The sequence below is a fragment of the Photinus pyralis genome, unplaced genomic scaffold (genome assembly GCF_008802855.1).
Source record: "Photinus pyralis isolate 1611_PpyrPB1 unplaced genomic scaffold, Ppyr1.3 Ppyr1.4_LG3b, whole genome shotgun sequence".
NCBI lineage: Eukaryota > Metazoa > Arthropoda > Insecta > Coleoptera > Lampyridae > Photinus > Photinus pyralis.
The window spans coordinates 22931798-22950976 of NW_022170510.1; the positions used below are offsets into that span (position 1 = coordinate 22931798).

Sequence of the window (19179 nt, forward strand, 5' to 3'; positions counted from 1 at the left end):
TTATCAGTATGGACCTATACCAACGACTAATTCTCCATCTTAATAATTTTGTATCTAGTTCTTTTAAAGAAACAATTTAAGTAGTTTATGGTATGTAACAATTTGCAGCAATTCTTGTTCAATAGCGCTACATAGTATTTCGACTTGAAAGCACTGTACTTAGCGCTGCATTACTAGCATCAGCCTGGATATTGTAGAATTGAGCTGCTTAATAAGTATCTGTGACGAGATCTGTGATTTTCAAAACAAATTCATATTTATGGATTATCTTTGCACTCTTTTTGAAGAATTTCGTTAGTGTTAGTGTCATGTAAATACCTATACAAAGCATTTTCATTTTGTATACCGCGAAAAATATTGCCCATTATTTTATGACCCGGTTCTTCTGAAGCTCTGCTTATACTGAGTGAATATCCAAAACCGAACATAGCCATTATGAGAAAATGGGTTTTTGCAGATTGTTGCTCCCCATGTTAATTGAGAGGGTTGATAATGACACCAATCGAAAGAAGATTCTTTGTTCATCTAATGGTATATGCAAATCACTCCATTTTCACTTGTATTTCTCATAACATTAAAAATTTGTATAAATCAGAAATTTTCTAAAGAATTTAAAAAGCTTTTTAAATGTAAAGTTAAATAAACTTCATCAACACCTGCAACGCCAACTTGGCTAATCACCGAAGCAGAATAAAAGACACAACTAAATGTATTGGCTCTCATCTCTCGGTATCTAGGCGTTCAGTAGCGCACCCTGTCACTAACTTAGTGGAGACAGGATGGATTTTGATTCCACGTTGGGCGGAACCTACTAGCACATTGATTATTGAAGTTGACTAAAGACAACAAAATGAATGTGGGCTCGACCAGCTCGCTTCCTATCCCGCTGCTGAATATACCGGGAACTGGACCGTAGTTGTTGAAAAATTCAGGCGACTGCTTCAGATTCCAAAGGAGCCTCTCACGCACAAATACCAACAATCCAGCCCGACACATATAACTTGACTGTTCTGTATTTACAGGTAACAACAGAAGTTCTCTGGACGATATAAGTATTGATAAATACTATAAATCTATGCATAGCATACTAACAAGCATGCACATTGCACGATATTGTTTCCAAGCCCCACAAAAGAAATAAAATTGATCATAAAGTATCTAAATACTTGATTTATCGGTGGCTAGTTATTATACTTATCTGATAATTGACTGTGCTGACAAAATTTACTTCTACCAATTTACAAAATCTTTCAAAATGACTAGATCCAAAGGTAACAAATCTCCTGGGTGTATTTGACAATGAGATGACTTCAAGTAATCGTAGCAACGGTGATTATGGCCTGGCCCCAATTCGACCGAACTAAGAGGAGTCAGCAAGATTCTCTGCTAACAACTATTTTTCATGAACGTCTAATCTTGCCCCAAAATTTACGTGTCAGTCACCTCGGCAACTTGTATGCACAAACCAGACAAGAATGGAATTGCCAATTGTATATTGGATCTTTAATAATTACTTTATTAATAGATTGACCAGCACAACCGCGATTTACTATGATATGGGACTTACATCTTATAAATGAAACACAATTAAGCGCAGAATTTTGTAATTAACACGAAATAATGATGACCCTGTTATAACAAAAGTTATACTTGAATAATTAGAAGCAAAGCCGGCCTGTAACAATGGCGCACAAAACGACTAAATAATAAAGCTAATTTTGTACGTTACCTTTCGTACATATGTTTTCTTTTGGTTTCTCGCTTGTTTACTGATCCAATTTTATCAATTTCCCCAACCCACCAGCGTGCAAAATATCGTTAATAAACGTTTTACATGAAATGAGATTTTTAGAAAAAATAACATACGCATTTTCCTTTTGAACCTAAATCGATAACGAACCACTGCTAAAAGGTAAGTACATAATATAATATGTGATCAGGTTACAATTTCGTATTTGTGAACTTAATGTGGCCAACCTACAAATCTTGAAACTAATTCCGAAAACAAGGGGCGAATTTATTCAGCGCTGCAGCTCATTTCAGCTTATAAACGTAAAAGGCAACGGTGTCAATTCAAAACTGTCTAGCTAGGGCATAAAATGTAACTTTATGACGAGAACAAGATTATATTTTCCAGTTCAATTGAATATTGAGCAATAATATTCGTTTTAGGCAATTCCTTTACACTCGGCGACACGCTACTCTAGAACGCTTCGACTGAATTCAATAAAATTTGGTAGCATCATATGCTGAAACCATGGCTGAAACATTTACAATTTAGAGATGGCCGTATAACCCGTTATTGAAATTGAATAGCACTCTAGTCACCCCTGTGCGTACTCTTAACTTTACACTCAAATATAGCTTAATATCTCTCCTCTGGGATTTCGAAATTACTTACTATTAGATCGTATCCCAAAAATAAATATTACTCCCATTTATTTGTCGGACTACTCAATTTTATTTTAGAGGGTGGCTATAGTGATCCCAATTTCCCATCACGTTTTTATGATTCATTAAAGTTCCTCAGAACAGGTTACGCCAAATAAAGTCGAAATTTGAGGAAAAATTGCGGGAGATGGATGAATTCAGGAGTTTGATGGCCGTCTGGGCACACTTTCAAGGTATAGGCTACCTATTGCAAAACATTCTAGGACTCTAGGACCATTCGCCTAAAATTAGTTCAACACGGGAGAAGTGGGTCCGGACAGACGGACGGATGGACAAAACGCAAACAAGAGCACATTTTTTCAATAAAAAATGCGCTAACAAACAGCTCAACCTAATATATGATGAAAATGGCACGCACGTGTACCATACTGAACTTTATTAATGGTACCGCACGTCAAGTTTCAAGGCCGTGCGATTTCTTGATTTGGCGACCAACATTGGCCAGCAAGGTCGTGCAATCTAACGCCGCTGGACTTTTTCCTTTGGGGCTATGTAAAGGAAAAGGTGCATGCGAATAGCTGGAAACGGTTGACCATCGAGAACATACGGCGCGTTATTGATGAAATACATACACATTTATTTCAAATTTCAACAAAAAGAAGAACCCTTTTCCAGAGACTTTAATTAAATTCACATAACAATTTGTTTTGTGGATATCCAATCTTATTGCAGCTTTTGAGGTAATTAAATAGCCTGTAATAAAATTTAATTAGATTTGAAGTAGTTCTAAATCGTCAAGACTATAAACATAACTACGAAATTGATGCTAATCAAATTTTAAATATTTATTAAACATTGACAATATCATGCTGTATTTGTCATGATTTCTGGAATGTTATTGAAACAACAATTTGCATCGTACTGTAATTGAAAGCATTAATAAAATATATGGTCAATAAATGATTTTCGTAAACCAAGGACAGATTCCACAATGTAACGTAGGTACCTACCTAGTTTGGTTAAGTACACAGGTGCATATAAGGTTGTGTAGTAGTTATTTACATAAAAGTCAGGAAAATGACACATTACGAGTTTTGTATTAAATTTTACCCGAAATCATATTTTAACAATTTTCACTTAGAATTGATTAATGTCAATCTGTCAGTGATGACATGAGTCATTACTTATAGACATTTCGTAGTGTCACAAATGCGGCCGGTCAAGTGACAGGTGCGGCCAGTAAAGTGACAAAGCGGCAGGCAACGTAGTTTGCTCTGCTTCTGTCATGGAAACTACAACTATTTTGAGTAAATACTCCTAAGTGCACTCCAATACCTTTCTAGGAAATCTGCATTTTCCAATACTCCATAGACAAGTTCAACAGCTTTCTAGGTTTTTAAAGAGTTTTACGTCTATTCAGAAACATCCTCTCCAGGACTACGAGAGTATAGAAAGCTCTGGAAGCTTCTAAAGGGAGCTAATAACCGATACAAAGAGACGGAGAATGTTTTAGGAGTGAATTAGAAACTGTAGATCTTAGAAACCCTTCAATTACGTTGTAAATTCTCTATGTGCTTTAGAGCAAACACTCTGAACGATATGTCAAATCTCGAATATTTTTGAGTGTGCTATTGTAACGAAGCACCCGGAATTTCTGAGGGGAGTACACATATAGAATTTTTCCAGACAACTTACAAAGCAATTAAATATTTTCCAATGCCTCCTAGACGCTGGCTCGCCATGGAAAGGAGATAACTCTGGCAAAGTGACACAAATTCTCTCAAGTATTACACAGCCCGCGAGGGGTCGAGAGAGCGCTATGTAAAGCCTTCAAAATTTCAGGAAAGTGAAATCTCTCGAATGTCTATTTCGCAACACTTCCCAAAGTAGGTACCCTCTAGAAACAGCAAGCAAAAGAGTTTAAAGGACAGAACTAAGATAGCTACGAAGTTTTTCCAGAACATTCCCATGTCTTTACTATACTAGCTAAGCCCTTTTCACAACTTTCCAGTTCAAGTCTTTTTTAGGGCTGCGTGGGACCAGAACAAACGGAAAAAGTCCTATACTTGTGTACATCTCTAGAAAATGTTCCCGAAATGTAATCTTCTGGACAAGAACGATTGTATCAGTTGCCGCCCGATTCCAGTAATTGTATAGATTTCAAGCTTCTCAAAGCAGTAGTTCGCCATTCGATACTATCGAACGACTTCGATATATCAAAATTAATGCCCATCGTACCTATATAATTTCTTGGCCGGAGATTCGGAAATGCCATTGATGATTTTAAAAAGTGCCGACACAGTCGATTTCCCCTTAATGAATCCATTTTGGGTTTTCGAAAATAAGTTGAACTTTTCAGAGTATTCACTTATCAGATATTCGTGTCGATATGCAGATCTCTAAGAATACTGAAGCGATGGATATGGGTCGGTAATTCCCTGTCTGATGCCGATCGCCCTTAATTCGTCGTTGTTTGTGAAATGGGTTAAAGGTTTGACAATAGTCGTTGCTATAGATTTTAATATTTGACCAGGGATACCGTCTGCACCAGAAGATTTCTTTTTAGATACTCATACTCACAGGGTTGACTTTAACAAAACTGCTGTGCATAAGCCGTTCTCCAATTGTTGCGTTAACTTCCCACAATAAGATACCTACACAATAATAAAGCAACCAGTGAAATTCCACCTTAGGTCGTTTAGGACATTATAGTAAATAAAGTGGGTGGACAGTATAGAGAATTTCTGTTCTAAATTGTTACCCCCATCCCTCCAGCACTATTTTGGTTCCCAGAATAATTAATATATCACCTCTTGGAAAATTCGCCACCAGAAAAATTTTCTATAAGGTGCAAATTAACTAGGTAGGTAGGTACCATAAATTCACTCACGAAAATTTGTTGTCAAAACAGAAATTTTTGGAATACCTAGAAAATGTGCTAATAAAAACTGAGATTCCCCTTTATTTTTGACAAAGGGCCCGGGTAAGTTAAGATCAAAACAGTTCTTACCAGAAGTGGCGTGCCATGAATGTTAGTTACTTTTTGGAAGTATAACATAATATGGTGAAAATCCTGAGACCGAATTTTCTTTGTTAGCGAACACAACACATTTTCCAAATCTTTCGGGAACGAGACTTGGGGGGGGGGGTCGAGTCTTCTGCGCTCAAATCTTTCATGGGCGAATATTCTGGGTGTGAACCTACTGAGGAGATACATTCTGCGCGCAAAAATTTCCGGAAGCGGATCTTCTGGTGGGTTAATTTACCGCACGCGGTCAATAATCGTCATCTGAAATAAATCCTAAGTTTGCCTTGTCAGAACAAAACACCGTTATACAGGGTGGGCCATAATTTGAATTGGTGTTTTTAATTTTTAACACCCACTAATTCCTGAGAGGCTTTGAAAATCGGAAAGCACTCTGAATTATCATTAATTGTTAAATTACAAAATAAGATATAAAAGGGCAATACCGACATGCATGCTTACACCGTTACAATGGTAATCAAATCCTACATTTGATGGAATTAAAAAACTTGGTAATTCCATTTAAAACAATCAAGTTACCTTTGATCGACATTTTGAAAATTGATAAAGTGATTCCTTTTAACACAAGAATAGTTTAATCTTTGACCGTTCGGCGTAATAAAAAATTAATTTTTTATTCAATGGCGTATGTTAGTACATTTCATGTTTAGTAACACCAAAGAATAGTTACCCTTTGGCAGGCCCTTTGGTAACACTGCGATCTTCAATTTTTACTGGACATATACTTTTTGAAAAAAATAATCAATTTCATGTGACATCATGACCTAAAATCCCACTAAAATTGAACTCTATTAAAACAAAAATGCAACTTCCTGTATAACGGTTACTCATAAGATGTGAAGCACTCGGTATTTGACATTGGCGCTTTTAACGATCAGTTTTCTCAAATAGCCAATCACACGTAAAACAACTGCCTATATATCATGCAAATTCTGCATATTTACTGTATGAAATGTATTGTATTACGTGCTTTTTGGTAGGTATATGCATGGTTCAGAGTTGTGTTTCTACATTAAATTTGCACCTCATCTAAAATCCATCTCTTCCGTCAAAACTTATAAAAATTGGAAATGGTTTATAACGCATCTGCAACATAAGAAGCGACTAAATACAATTGCTAAACGTATTCGAATCGCCAATTTTAGCTTTTACCATTGGATAATCAGTCAACGCTTTTACTCATTTAGTAACTCTCAAAACTATGTCATTGTGGGAAAATCTGATCAGCTTTTTCTTTATTCATACACTTCAATCATACATGCAAATTTATTGTCATGTTTGAAGAGAAATCAAAGGGAGAATGGACAAAGGAATAGATTCAGTCAAAGACAACATGAGAAGAGCAACTGGCTTTCAAAATGGAAAATTACAAACAAATTATTGCATTTAAAAGTAGTATTTTACACAAGGAAGTATTTCAGCCTTTGGCTAAGGTGTTATGTTACTAAATGTCTGCATTTCCAAATAATTGTAATTATTGAGACTGGGCCTACTGAAAGAACTGAGAAATTATTATTATTTGATTAAGAATAAATTACGAATTTTAATGTCATGCTTTCGATTTTCGAAGCTACCCTTACATCAAACTCTATACATTAATTGCGGAATGTGGCTCCGTAAATTGAGATAAAAATGTGGATTATTGACTCGCTTATTAATTAAAATTTCAATTGAAGCAGATTCTTTACCGCAACCGATGATTTTTTACCAGCGGGTTTGTTTTCCTGCTTTCGAAGCACGAACCACAAATCCAATACGTGGGATATTAATTATAATTGTTTATTAACAATCTCTCAACTAGTGTCACTCAATTTGCATTGTAATTAAAATTAGAAACTCTAACTCTCATTAAGATAATAAGATTCATTAACTGGAAAATGTCTGAATCAGACAAGATTTGGAATGCAATTTAGTGCAATATTTGGCGATGATATGTAAATGATGTGATTAAAGTAATTAATGAGACTATAACCTTTGATCAATTGCTACTTACCAATTGCTTTATAAACGCGCTCGTTTGAATAATCAACACCATTTCCTGCTCTCGCTTACCTGCAACAAGATGGATAGCTTTAGAGTCGCTTTAGTGTTGGCTGTAGTTTTACATGTAAGTATAGACAATTCTTAATAGTACGTATACATATTTAATTGGTTGATCCTGTAGGTGGTTTTGGCTGCCCCTAAATTGGCAGATAAACCGATACATGCAGAATCTGATGACATTTTACAGGAACTAAGTGCAATGGGTAAAGATTTGCATAGTTCAATTATGAAAGTTGTTCCAAGTTCTAAAGATGTCTCCAAACTTTTAATTGACGCGTCAAAGCAGTTTGCTGGAGCCGTTGAAGATATTACAAAGTCCATTAAAACATATGTAAGTATCTCTGTTTAGCTGCATTTAAAATATAAACTGAATTTCGTTTTAAGACGAAAAGGCATCAAGGAACTGTCGATGATGGTCTGAAGGAGATTTCAGCCAGACTATTGCAAGTTGTTTCCGTACTTAAGAAAATAAGCCACACCGTTCCCGAGAAAGCAACTGGTATTGTGGACACTATTTCGGCTGAAGCTCAAAATGTTCTTGCGGAAGCCTCCCAAGTTCAGGAAGCGGTAAAAGTTAACCTAAAGGGTAAGTTAAACAAAGCGTTTGTAACGTGAGTGTAAAATTTCGTTTTCAGATGTTCAGGAGAATGTAATGACCATCGCTGAGAAATTATACACCGAGCTAATCAACGCATACACACGGCTAGAGAAAGATGTAAATCACGCTTGGGCTCAGAAATCTTAAAAAACGCTGTGACAATGGAGCATTTCTTTAGAATATTATTGTGATATATACTTATTGTAAATAAATATACTTACTTCTAAATCATGTATTTTTTTGTATTTGAAAACCGTGGGTGAGACGAAACTCAACTGGAACAGTCCTTGGGTACATTTAAGCACTACAAATTAATTAAAATTTATAAAATGGTTTCAGTATTGAATGAAGAGTCATGCGGATGAAGAGGTTATGTGATAAGGTAACTTTGAGAACGAAAAGGTATCCCGCATCAAGGAAGGTTTTTGTCAATATAGAAGAAGAAAATTTTATGCTCTTTTCAAAATTCCACAATACTCGTATATCGTGTGGTCCGTATGAAAAAATGTAGTTTAATGTCATATAAAGAAAACCAAACACCCTTTATAAAAAATGTGTTGCGGTAGCGTGGCGGTAAGCAACCTGTAATCAGTTGACAGTTAGTAAGTGCCATTTGCGCTATTCCAGTGTGAGATTGCCAGTGCCGTATATTACCTGTACCGGAGAAAAATACGTCACCGACCCCCTTTAATTATCTGACAAATCCATCAAAGAGGAGGTTCCACTCCAAAACCACTGAGGACACCGTAGTAGCCGTCGCACATAAGTATAGCAATCATCGCAGGATTCCACACCCGCGAATCTCTATTGCAAAGACCATCCCACAAACTGCGGAAAGAAGTAATAAATCTTAGTTTTGCGGAAGTTGCGAATTTATGTTATGTGTGTATGTATATTGTGGAAATATATTCAAAACCTGTTTTCCTTAGTTTATTTGCACGAATTTCATTTTTAGCTACATTTTAAGTTCGAACGGGTATATGAATAGATTATAGATTTATACGTAAAATTTATGCATTTATTAAGTTGTGTAGGAACTCTCTCCTATTCTAACCATTATTTTAGTTAGAGAGTTAAAGTTATTGTCGAGGTGGGATTTATGCAATTATTGATTTCATTAAATACCAATTTTGGTTGATGCGACTTTTATTATTTACGCCGTAGTCGAAGCATTTAAAATTCAAAAATTCACTTGCTTTTTTCCCTATATACTGGTACGGTTGTAGGCGCCCAATTAAAACACAGAATTTAGTTATCAATTCCAAATTTTCAAAAAATAACAGCTAAATTTGGGCCCGCAGAGATTTATCTTTTTACAAGTAGAGTTAACAAAAAAATTCTCGAAATTTATCTCGTGGCGCGTACTTTCTTCTTGTATGCGTGTCCTCCGTTTTCTGTAATTTTATGTACGGACGAGGAATCGTAGTGCTTCCCCTGTGGACCTTATAACCAAGATATACCAAAATAAACCAAGAGGGAAAACGTGTGATATTCAATCCAGATGAAACGCCTTTATCTGTTAACAGGATTCCGCACCCGCTATGGAGGACTGTTATCCCGGCGACAAGAATCTTATCTTCCAGGTCCTGAGAAATGGTGGGGGTCCCTCAGGACGATTTTTTCTTGGATAAGAAAAATTACGTCATGGTGGAAGTACGCGGAAAGAAAGCTTGATGCATTCGCTTCTGGAGTACAATCAGTATTGGAATTTTTAACCGCACTGTTTAACATGTTTACATATATACAGGCTGTTCCGCGCAAACTAAAGGTATTTTGACTTCCATTAATAATTTTGTTAGCGCAACATTGTTAATGGGCTGTAAAAAATGTCTGTTGCCCAACATGTAGAAAATTTATAACAAATGAACAAATAAACGATGTCAATTATAATTGGGTGTGGCACCTACCTTAAGGTTTGACGATGTTGTAAATGGGGCCCCAGTCTTGTCACAATTGTAACTCTACGCGCACGATATGTCGTCTGTCTTGTATGTATCTTCTATTGTTCAAACATGGTAGGTTCGTTCTTGCGCACCACACGCACACGGATATACGTCACGTATTTTGGTACCATTACCCATAACCGAATCGTTTTGATATATCAAAATAAAATTCATTTTGATTTTTTGAATTATAGAGAGAAAAAAAAATAGTTATTCTTGCATGAACATTCCGCCCACCAACACGAAGAGTGTTTAACTAAATAATTTTGAAAATAACAAGAAATTACTACTTAAAGCAAATCACAAAAAAAAACAAAAAAAAAACTTTTAATCAATTAATTAATTGGTAAAGGGCAAAGTTTACCGATGGGTCTACGCAAAGTACCCTTTGCCGTTTTTACGGTAACCACCCTAACATGGCCATCTTCACCAGGGTGAAGAGCAATAACGCGTCCTAAAGACCATTGTAAAGGTGGTTTGCAATCATCTTTAATAAGAACTAAAGTATTGAGCTCAATCGGGTTACCCGAATCTAACCATTTTGAACGCTGCTGTAAAGTATTCAAATATTCCACATGCCACCGTTTCCAAAATTCAGCATGTAGCCGTTGTAGAAATTGCCAGCGGTTTAAGGTGTTTAATTTTAAATGAGATATGTCAGGGTCCGGTAATGAATTTAATGGATCTATCGTTAAAAAATGACCAGGGGTTAATGATGAAACATGATTAGGATCGGTGCTATGGGAGCAGATCGGTCGGGAATTAAGTAGCGATTCGATTTGGCACAGCAATGTAGAAAACTCTTCTAAACTGAGTCGCTGTTCTCCAACTACTCTAAGTAGATGGGTTTTAATCGATTTAACACCTGCTTCGGCGAGCCCATTAAAATGGGTCCCTGAAGGGGGACTAAAATGCCACTGAATTTCTAATTCCTGAGCGGCTAAACGTGCATTTTCGATAAATATATTATGCGCTCCAACAAAGTTGGTAGCATTATCGCTATAAACATGAGAGGCGCAACCGCGACGCGCTACGAATCTTCTAAAAGCCACTATAAAGGCTTCCGCCGATAAGTCCGAAACGACTTCTAAATGCACCGCCTTGGTGGCATTACACACAAAAACACAAACGTAAGCTTTGTTTGCCTTCAAACCGCGTCTCCGACACATTGTAATAAAAAAGGGACCGCAATAATCAAGGGAGACATGAGAAAATGCTTTAAGGGAGGAAATTCTATGAAACGGAAGTCACCCATAAAAGGGGTGTAAGCCTTAGGTTTAACTTTGAAACATTGCACACATTTTGCTAGAGTTTCCTGGATTGCCCTACGTGCGGATAAAATCCAATACTGTTGTAGTAATAAATAATGCAATGTTTTTGATCCAGGGTGTAAATATTTGCGGTGATTCACTTCAATAATTAAAATGGTTAGGCGATGGGACCGGGGTAATAATAAAGGATGTTTTGCTGAAAATGGCAAATTAGAATTTTGAATTCGGCCGCCCACCCTCAGGAAACCATCTCGGTCCAGAAAAAGCGCAAGCCTACGGAATGGTTTTGGCAATAGTTGATTTTTCTGAATTTTCTCAAGTAAATTGCCGAAGTTGTGGTTTTGGACATGTTTTACCAAGTACATTAAAGACGCGCGCAATTCTTTAGAAGTAAGAGATCCTGAATGTTTGTCAGTAGGATGACGACAATTATGTATAAAGCGAGAAGTGTATCCCAAGATTCGTTGGATGTAAGTAAGAGATGAGAAACGCTCTAACAAGCGATCTACCATATTGGTAATTACCGCACTGGAGTGAACTAAATATTTTTCTTCCTGTTGAACCTCCAGTTCCGTTTCCGCATGAGAGCATTTATCAATATCGAAGTGCCACTCGTCACGCGGAATACTCAGAAAGGGGAGGCCATTCCACCACATGTGATGATTTATCAATCGTTGTGGCATTATACCCCGTGAAGCGCAATCGGCGGGATTGCTCTCAGAAGGAATATACTTCCAAATAGAAGATGGTAATAGTATATTGAAAGACAAGTGTTACAATGCGACCTATTGTAATACGACTATCTTGTGGCACGAGTGGCATTGTAACACGCGTTTTTCATACTATTTTTTCTATTTCGGTGCTTTAATTTAATTAAAAAAATTATCAAAGTCCTCGTTTGAGATCGAAGGGACTTCAGCGCATTTTTGTGTGGCAGATCAGTATTCTATTAGCCACTTTCGATTCAACCATCAATAACAGATCTTGTCGAAGGCTACTACATTCACTAACCGCTTCCCACTTTCCTCGTGCACCCGCAATTCGCTTTTAAAGATTTGACTCCACCATCAGGAAGATCGTGTCGGGGGCTACCACATTCCCTTTGACGGTACCCACTTCCGACGTTCGGTTCACCCGCAATTCGCGTTTGAAGATTTGACTCCACCATCAGGAAGATCGTGTCGGGGGCTACCACATTTCCTTTGACGGTACCCCCTTCCGACGTCCCGTTCACCCGCAATTCGCGATTGAAGATTTGACTCCACCATCAGTGAGATCGTGTCGCGGGCTACCACATTCCTTTTACGGTACCCACTTCCGACGTCCCGTTCACACCGCAATTCGCCGTTTGAAGATTTTGACTCACCATCCTCGTTTGAGATCGAAGGGACTTCAGCGCACGTGTCGGGGGCTACCACATTTCCTTTGACGGTACTCCTTCCGACGTCCCGTTCACCCGCAATTCGCGTTTGAAGATTTGACTCCACCATCAGGAAGATCGTGTCGGGGGCTACCACATTTCCTTTGACGGTACCCCCTTCCGACGTCCCGTTCACCCGCAATTCGCGATTGAAGATTTGACTCCACCATCAGTGAGATCGTGTCGGGGCTACCACATTCCCTTTGACGGTACCCCTTCCGACGTCCCGTTCACCCGCAATTCGCGTTTGAAGATTTGACTCCACCATCAGGAAGATCGTGTCGGGGGCTACCACATTCCCTTTGACGGTACCCACTTCCGACGTCCCGTTCACCCGCAATTCGCGTTTGAAGATTTGACTCCACCATCAGGAAGATCGTGTCGGGGGCTACCACATTTCCTTTGACGGTACCCCCTTTCGACGTCCCGTTTACCCGCAATTCGTGTTTGAAGATTTGACTCCACCATCAGGAAGATCGTGTCGCGGGCTACACATTCTCTTTTACGGTACCCACTTCCGACGTCCCGTTCACTCGCAATTCGCTTCTATGGGCGACACGAGAAAGAGAGACAGCGATTCGAGATTTACGAAACGTTAAACCGCGTGAGTTCGCAACGGAAGGTAAAAGGCGCCCGAAGTTGACTACTTCTCGAAGACGCGCGCGCGCGCCTCGCAAAAGGTCGTTAATTTCGCCCCTATGACAAAAAACAAAATTCCGCCACGCAGGAGTTGTGCGCGTTTACAACATCTTTTCGACGACACCAATTTCAAAAGAATCGGACCAAAACTGTAGTAGAAGATAGGAAAAAACTGAAAAACCTTCACGTTAGTATACTACGCTCGAGGATGACGCCCAGATGTCGCCAACACCACATCATGTAGCCATGTCCCTAAGGTTGACAAATTTCACGGCCCTGTAGATACACGTACACCCGTTGCCTTTCTACAAGAGTTCTTCTACGCGCCCACATTTGCTGCCAGCCAGCCAGCCAGCCAGCCAGCCAGCCAGCAGCCAGCCAGCCAGCCAAAGTGAGATTAAAAGCTACTTTTTACAAAAAAATTTTTTTGCAAAAATGCGCTAAAATCATCATCAGAAACTATAGGGAACATTAGAACTAACATGTTTTATGTTGGGAACACTTTTTATGCCGTTAAGTTTTAAGTTGGCAGCGTAGTAAGACTGACATTTTGAAGTTCAAACATGGAAGTACCCCAAGGTTGGTATATTACAGGTTGCCTCGTAACTATCGACCAATAGCAATCGAGGCGCAAATACGTCACTGGTATCCCACGATTTAAACGAAATAATAAATACATGCAGCCATACAGCTGGAAAATTTGATGCGTACCTATTGTTTACAGTTCTTTCATTATGTTTGAATCGTTTAACTAGTGAAACACAAATATTCAGTTTTATATTTTAAAATTTAGTAATTAAAAATCGTTATATAATACAGTCAATCTTCGTCTGATGTACCAGTGTTTACCGTGAAAGATAAACAGCTTCATCTAAGAATCAATCGCGTAGTCACATTTTTCTTCTAATTCTCTTAACGTAGTTTATATCGTCTCTATCTCTACACTTGTCTTCAATTTGTAGATGAGATAGGCGGTATCAACGACACCATATGATCTTCCTGCTTCGGTCAGTTTTAAACACGTTCATCTTCTGCCGGCCCGCAAGCATTAAATAAGATGTAGGTTCATTTGACCGGTGTCTTATTTTTCCCTAAAGCATCATCATCTTTCATTCTCCGTAAATATCGTGACCGCCAATCGAAAATGTCGCTACATTCCATCAATAATTGAAATTAACATTACCTAATTTAGTTATGAGTTTTATTGATTTACCGTCACAGCAGCAGCTAGCTCTGTAGCCCTTTCCAAAGGAAATGCCCACCTACTGGCAGCTTTCTGTTTGTCAAAGAACTCCACGACCCTGTCAATAATATTTCTAGGTTCTGAATGCACATGTATTACAGGAGGTTCAATATTTATAACCTTACGCGTCTGTCACATAAGCGGTAATGACAAGATAACGAAATTTGAGTGGCTACCAGTGACGTCACTAGCAGGCGACTTGATCCCCATTATTACAGTTACGAGGCAACCTGTAATATACCAATCTTGGAAGTACCCAACGAAGTACCTACTTGTACTAACTAGTAACTGCCAACTTAAGAGATTAGTTACCAAAAAAAACGACTATAATCACTGTCTTTGTACAACTGTTTTCGGCCGAAAACAGTTGTACAAAATCATCATTGTGACACCGAAATAGAAAAAATATCTTGAATGTGGTTAACTCTATTGGCCACAAACGTTTTCGATTTATGTGGGGACGACGAGAGCCAAGCTAACACCACTTGCGAATCTGACCATGCTGTAATTGTATCAAAGGTTATGTACTGAGAGTATGTGGATGTAATGAATGTAATTAGATTCGCCAACAGTACGGCTCCACATAATTCTAAGCGTGGAATCGAGGGCGTTTTTAAGGGAGCGACTTTAGATTTGGCACCAATGAGATAAGTATCAATTGTGTTATGCATGGATTCTGTTCTTAAGAAAACGACAGCAGCGTATCCGACAGTAGAGGCGTCACAAAATCCATGAAGATCGTATCTGCTAGCGTTTCTGGGAATAATACATCGAGGAATATTAAGATTTGATACTAATTGCATTTCTTGTTTTAGCTGCCTCCAAACTTTGACAATGCTATTGGCTGGAACTTCATCCCAGTTGGTTTTAGACTCCCAAAGACGTTGCATTAAATTTTTTGCTAGAAGCGTAATAGGACTTAAAAACCCCAGCGGGTCAAATATTCTGGCAATGTCGGATAGTATGTTCCGTTTCGTGCAGGGTTTATCATTTAGTTCGCATTTATACGAAAAGGAATCTTTATCAGGATTCCAATGAAGACCCAACACTTTAATAAAACTAGGTTCTTCTTTGTCAAACGAAACTGACGGCTGTCTATAATCCTCAGGAATTTCAGAAAGTAAAGTTTGGTTATTGCTAGCCCATTTTCGCAATTCAAATCCACCACATTTGAGAAGAGCAATTAATTGTTTTTGAACTTCAAGGGCGTCAGCAAGCGAAGTGCTGCCTGTGAGAATATCGTCAATATAAATGTGATTCTTAATTATGTTGGATGCCAAGGGATAAGTTTCCGTTTCTCTCTCTGCCAATTCGTTTAGAGTTCTTATTGCAAGGTAAGGTGACGATGATATTCCGAAAGACACCGTGTTTAAATGATATACCGATATAGGGTCATTAGGTGAAAAACGCCACAAGATTCGTTGATAGTCTCTATGTTGAGGCGTTACGAGAATCTGTAGATACATTTGCTTAATATCTGCGGTAAATACTATAGGATGGTAACGAAAGGTCAACAAAAGTGCACTAATATCCTTTTGTAACTTAGGTCCGGTTAGTAATGTACCTATCGTTTAAGGATAGTCCCTTTGGGCCTTTTGCAGACGCATCACAAACAACGCGTAATTTTGTTGTTGTGTTTTCTGATTTTAATACTCCATGGTGGGGGAGATAATAACACAAAGATGACGAACTCTTGGTTAGATCCACTACCGACATGTAACCATTTTTAAGGTAATCTCGCATAAATGAAGAGTAAGCGTTATACAAGTCAAGATTTTTAAGTAAACGAGTTTCCAAAAGTAAAAATCTTCGATGAGCCAAAGGGAAGGTATTTCTTAAATCAGGTTCAGAATTTTTGAACGGAAGAGTAACCATAAACCGGCCTTCTCGCGAGTACGAGACACGGTTTCCCGATAAATTAGTTCGCACTGTGCGTCCTCGGAAGAATAGGGTAATTTAGAGGAAATCTCACCTACTTCCCAGAATTTATGTAAAGTCTCAGGTAGAGTGGCTTCATTAATATAAGTGCAATAAGTTTCTACCCTTTTAGTGGTCTCACGAGAACTATGAATTTTCCCCAGCAAAACCCACCCGAAAACGGTATTCAAAGCCGTGGGTTCGCCCTGTTTGCCAATTATCCGGCCTTCTTTAAGAACGTGAGCAAAAACTTCTGCTCCGATGAGCAAATCAATTGATTTATCAGCGTGGAAATTACCATCTGCCAATTCCAAATTATCTAAGTGTTTCCAATTTTGAGCATTGATGTTAAAAGTCGGTAAATCCTGACATAATTTTGAAATAACGATCGCGTCAAACGAAAAAATAGGTCCAGTAGCCTTATGGGGTTGGATAGCACATGCCGCGACACCCTTGGCAGAAATAGAGTGCATCTGATTTAATCCAAAAATCGCAGTAGTTAAGGATCGTTTAGTTAAACAAAGACGATGAGCACATTTTTCGTTAATAAAATTTGCCTGATTAGCAGAATCCAACAATACTCTAATAGCATGACTATTGCCCTTAGCGTCAAAAATATCTACGATAGCGGTTGCTAATAGAACAACAGTTTCAAGTCCCAAAGTGCTGGTTAAAGTAGTGGTAGCACTACTGGTCGATACACCAGACGGAGTAGCAGCTGGAAGTTCTGAAAACGAGGAGTCAACTGCTTCCACACTTGAATCAGTTGCGGTTCTTGTAACGTGAAGAAGAGAATGATGACGACGTTGACACGTTCGACACCGATAACGCGAAGTGCACGTTTTGACTTGATGAGAAGGGCGTAAACAATTTACACATAAGCGATTATTTTTTACAAAAGAAAATCTATCTGCAGTTTACTTGGCGAGAAAAGACGGACATTGGGGTATATAATGGTCACCCTTACACATTAAGCAGGCGTTTGTTGATAAAGTGTTTACAAAGGAGGAAGACGAATAATTGTTACTTTTATGCATTACTTTCAAAGTACTCGCTAAGGGTAAATGCTGTACAGATTCTAACGCTTTACATTTATTTTCCAGAAAATCGCTCAAGTTTTGAAAGGTAGGCATTTCTTTCGCTCCGTACTCCACTTCAAAATCTGTACGCGTAGCTACGTCCAATTTTTGTAAAAGATTATTAAATAAAAGGAAATCCCAATGCTCTACTGCAAAACCTAAAACCTTTAATGACGACACCGATTCACTAAATGTGTCTAGAAGTGCCCTAAATTCTTTTGCAGAAGGATTTTTTAAAGTTATGCTGCTCATTTCATTTAAGGCGTTGCTAGCCAATAATCGTTTATTTTGATAACGCTTAACCAAACTATCAAACGCTATAGAATAATTATCTTCAGTTAATGGAACACCTTTTAATAAATTCAAGGGCGCTTTATCAACAAAAGACAACAAGTATTGAAATTTTTCAATATTGGCTAAAGAGGTGTTTTCGTGAATTAATTTTTTTAATAAATCGTAAAAGGTAGGCCAATTTTTCAAATTTCCGTCAAAGACCGCGATAGAGATTTTGGGTAATTTAATATTCGACTCATTTCTTACAACTGGAGGAGGCGCATTTTCAACCGAAACAGAAGCCTGGAACATATCGTTATAAAGCGCTTTAGTCTTATAATAAAAAGTATCAATCTCCCTACGAACGATATCCTGCCCTTCAAATTCCTCATCTTCTTTGAGTAACATTATAATATTATTGTGAATTTCACCGAATTTTTCAAACGCACGTTCCAAACCTTTGAATCTAGCCTTAAACTGAGAACGTTCTAATAGATCCGTTCGAGCTGATGTGCCTGAACGATAAGCTTCTGTAATTCTAGAAGCGTAAAGGGACCTCTTCGCCTCAAGTCTTTTTAAGTTGTCTGCTGCCATTGCCATATTGCCAAAGTACAAATTAATTTATAAATTTACGTAATAAATAAGGATAGGATGGGATGTAGAGATAAACAATTTTCAAATAGCCGGCACTGCCCAACAAAGACTACAATCTCACGATAAGCGCGCACCTAATGATAAGGTTAAGAATTGATGCATGTAAAAATGTACTTATACGAAATTTAAACGAAATTACTATTCAAGATGGTTAGATACGTGTACAAATCGAAACAAATTACTTTCTTCTTCCAAAAAAAAATCAAACAATCCTGCGTTCGAAGGACCAAAATGTTAGCGCAACAAGAATAATTGTTAATGGGCTGTAAAAAATGTCTGTTGCCCAACATATAGAAAATTTATAACAAATGAACAAATAAACGATGTCAATTATAATTGGGTGTGGCACCTACCTTAAGGTTTGACGATGTTGTAAATGGGGCCCCAGTATTGTCACAATTGTAACTCTACGCGCACGATATGTCGTCTGTCTTGTATGTATCTTCTATTGTTCAAACATGGTAGGTTCGTTCTTGCGCACCGCACGCACACGGATATACGTCACGGATTTTGGTACCATTACCCATAACCGAATCGTTTTGATATATCAAAATAAAATTCATTTTGAATTTTTGAATTATAGAGAGAAAAAAAAATAGTTACTCTTGCATGAACAAATTTAAATTTGAAAATTTGTATACCAACATAGTTTTTCATGGTCT

General features: G+C 38.0%; 2 protein-coding genes across 3 annotated transcripts in view; one reads left to right on the plus strand and one right to left on the minus strand.

Moving 5' to 3' along the window:
- Positions 1-18914, minus strand: part of LOC116167191 — a 164149-nt gene extending 145235 nt beyond the window's left edge. The window contains exons 1-2 of one of the 2 annotated variants that reach the window (XM_031482455.1): positions 18871-18914; positions 7431-7489 (exon numbers count right to left, since the gene is read on the minus strand). In XM_031482455.1, coding sequence (XP_031338315.1) covers positions 7431-7472 — 42 coding nt within the window. In that variant the 5' untranslated portion in view covers positions 7473-7489; positions 18871-18914. Of the gene's footprint in view, positions 1-7430; positions 7490-9985; positions 10056-18870 lie in introns of those variants that run through there. The other variant, XM_031482456.1, reaches the window with a different exon arrangement.
- On the plus strand, positions 7468-8302 carry LOC116167204. Its single transcript, XM_031482472.1, has 4 exons — positions 7468-7544; positions 7602-7811; positions 7865-8066; positions 8116-8302. Exons 1-4 carry the CDS (start codon positions 7500-7502, stop codon positions 8223-8225), a joined length of 567 nt encoding a protein of 188 aa, XP_031338332.1. The 5' UTR covers positions 7468-7499; the 3' UTR covers positions 8226-8302.
- Positions 18915-19179: the final 265 nt, after the last annotated feature.

What these genes read in the sequence shown, in the direction of transcription:
- LOC116167204 (XM_031482472.1), top strand. Translation starts at nt 7,500, where the DNA reads ATGGATAGCTTTAGAGTCGCTTTAGTGTTGGCTGTAGTTTTACAT. An exon ending in TGTTGGCTGTAGTTTTACAT is followed by an intron (nt 7,545 to 7,601) that starts GTAAGTATAGAC and finishes TTGATCCTGTAG; the next exon opens with GTGGTTTTGGCTGCCCCTAA. An exon ending in CAAAGTCCATTAAAACATAT is followed by an intron (nt 7,812 to 7,864) that starts GTAAGTATCTCT and finishes TTTCGTTTTAAG; the next exon opens with ACGAAAAGGCATCAAGGAAC.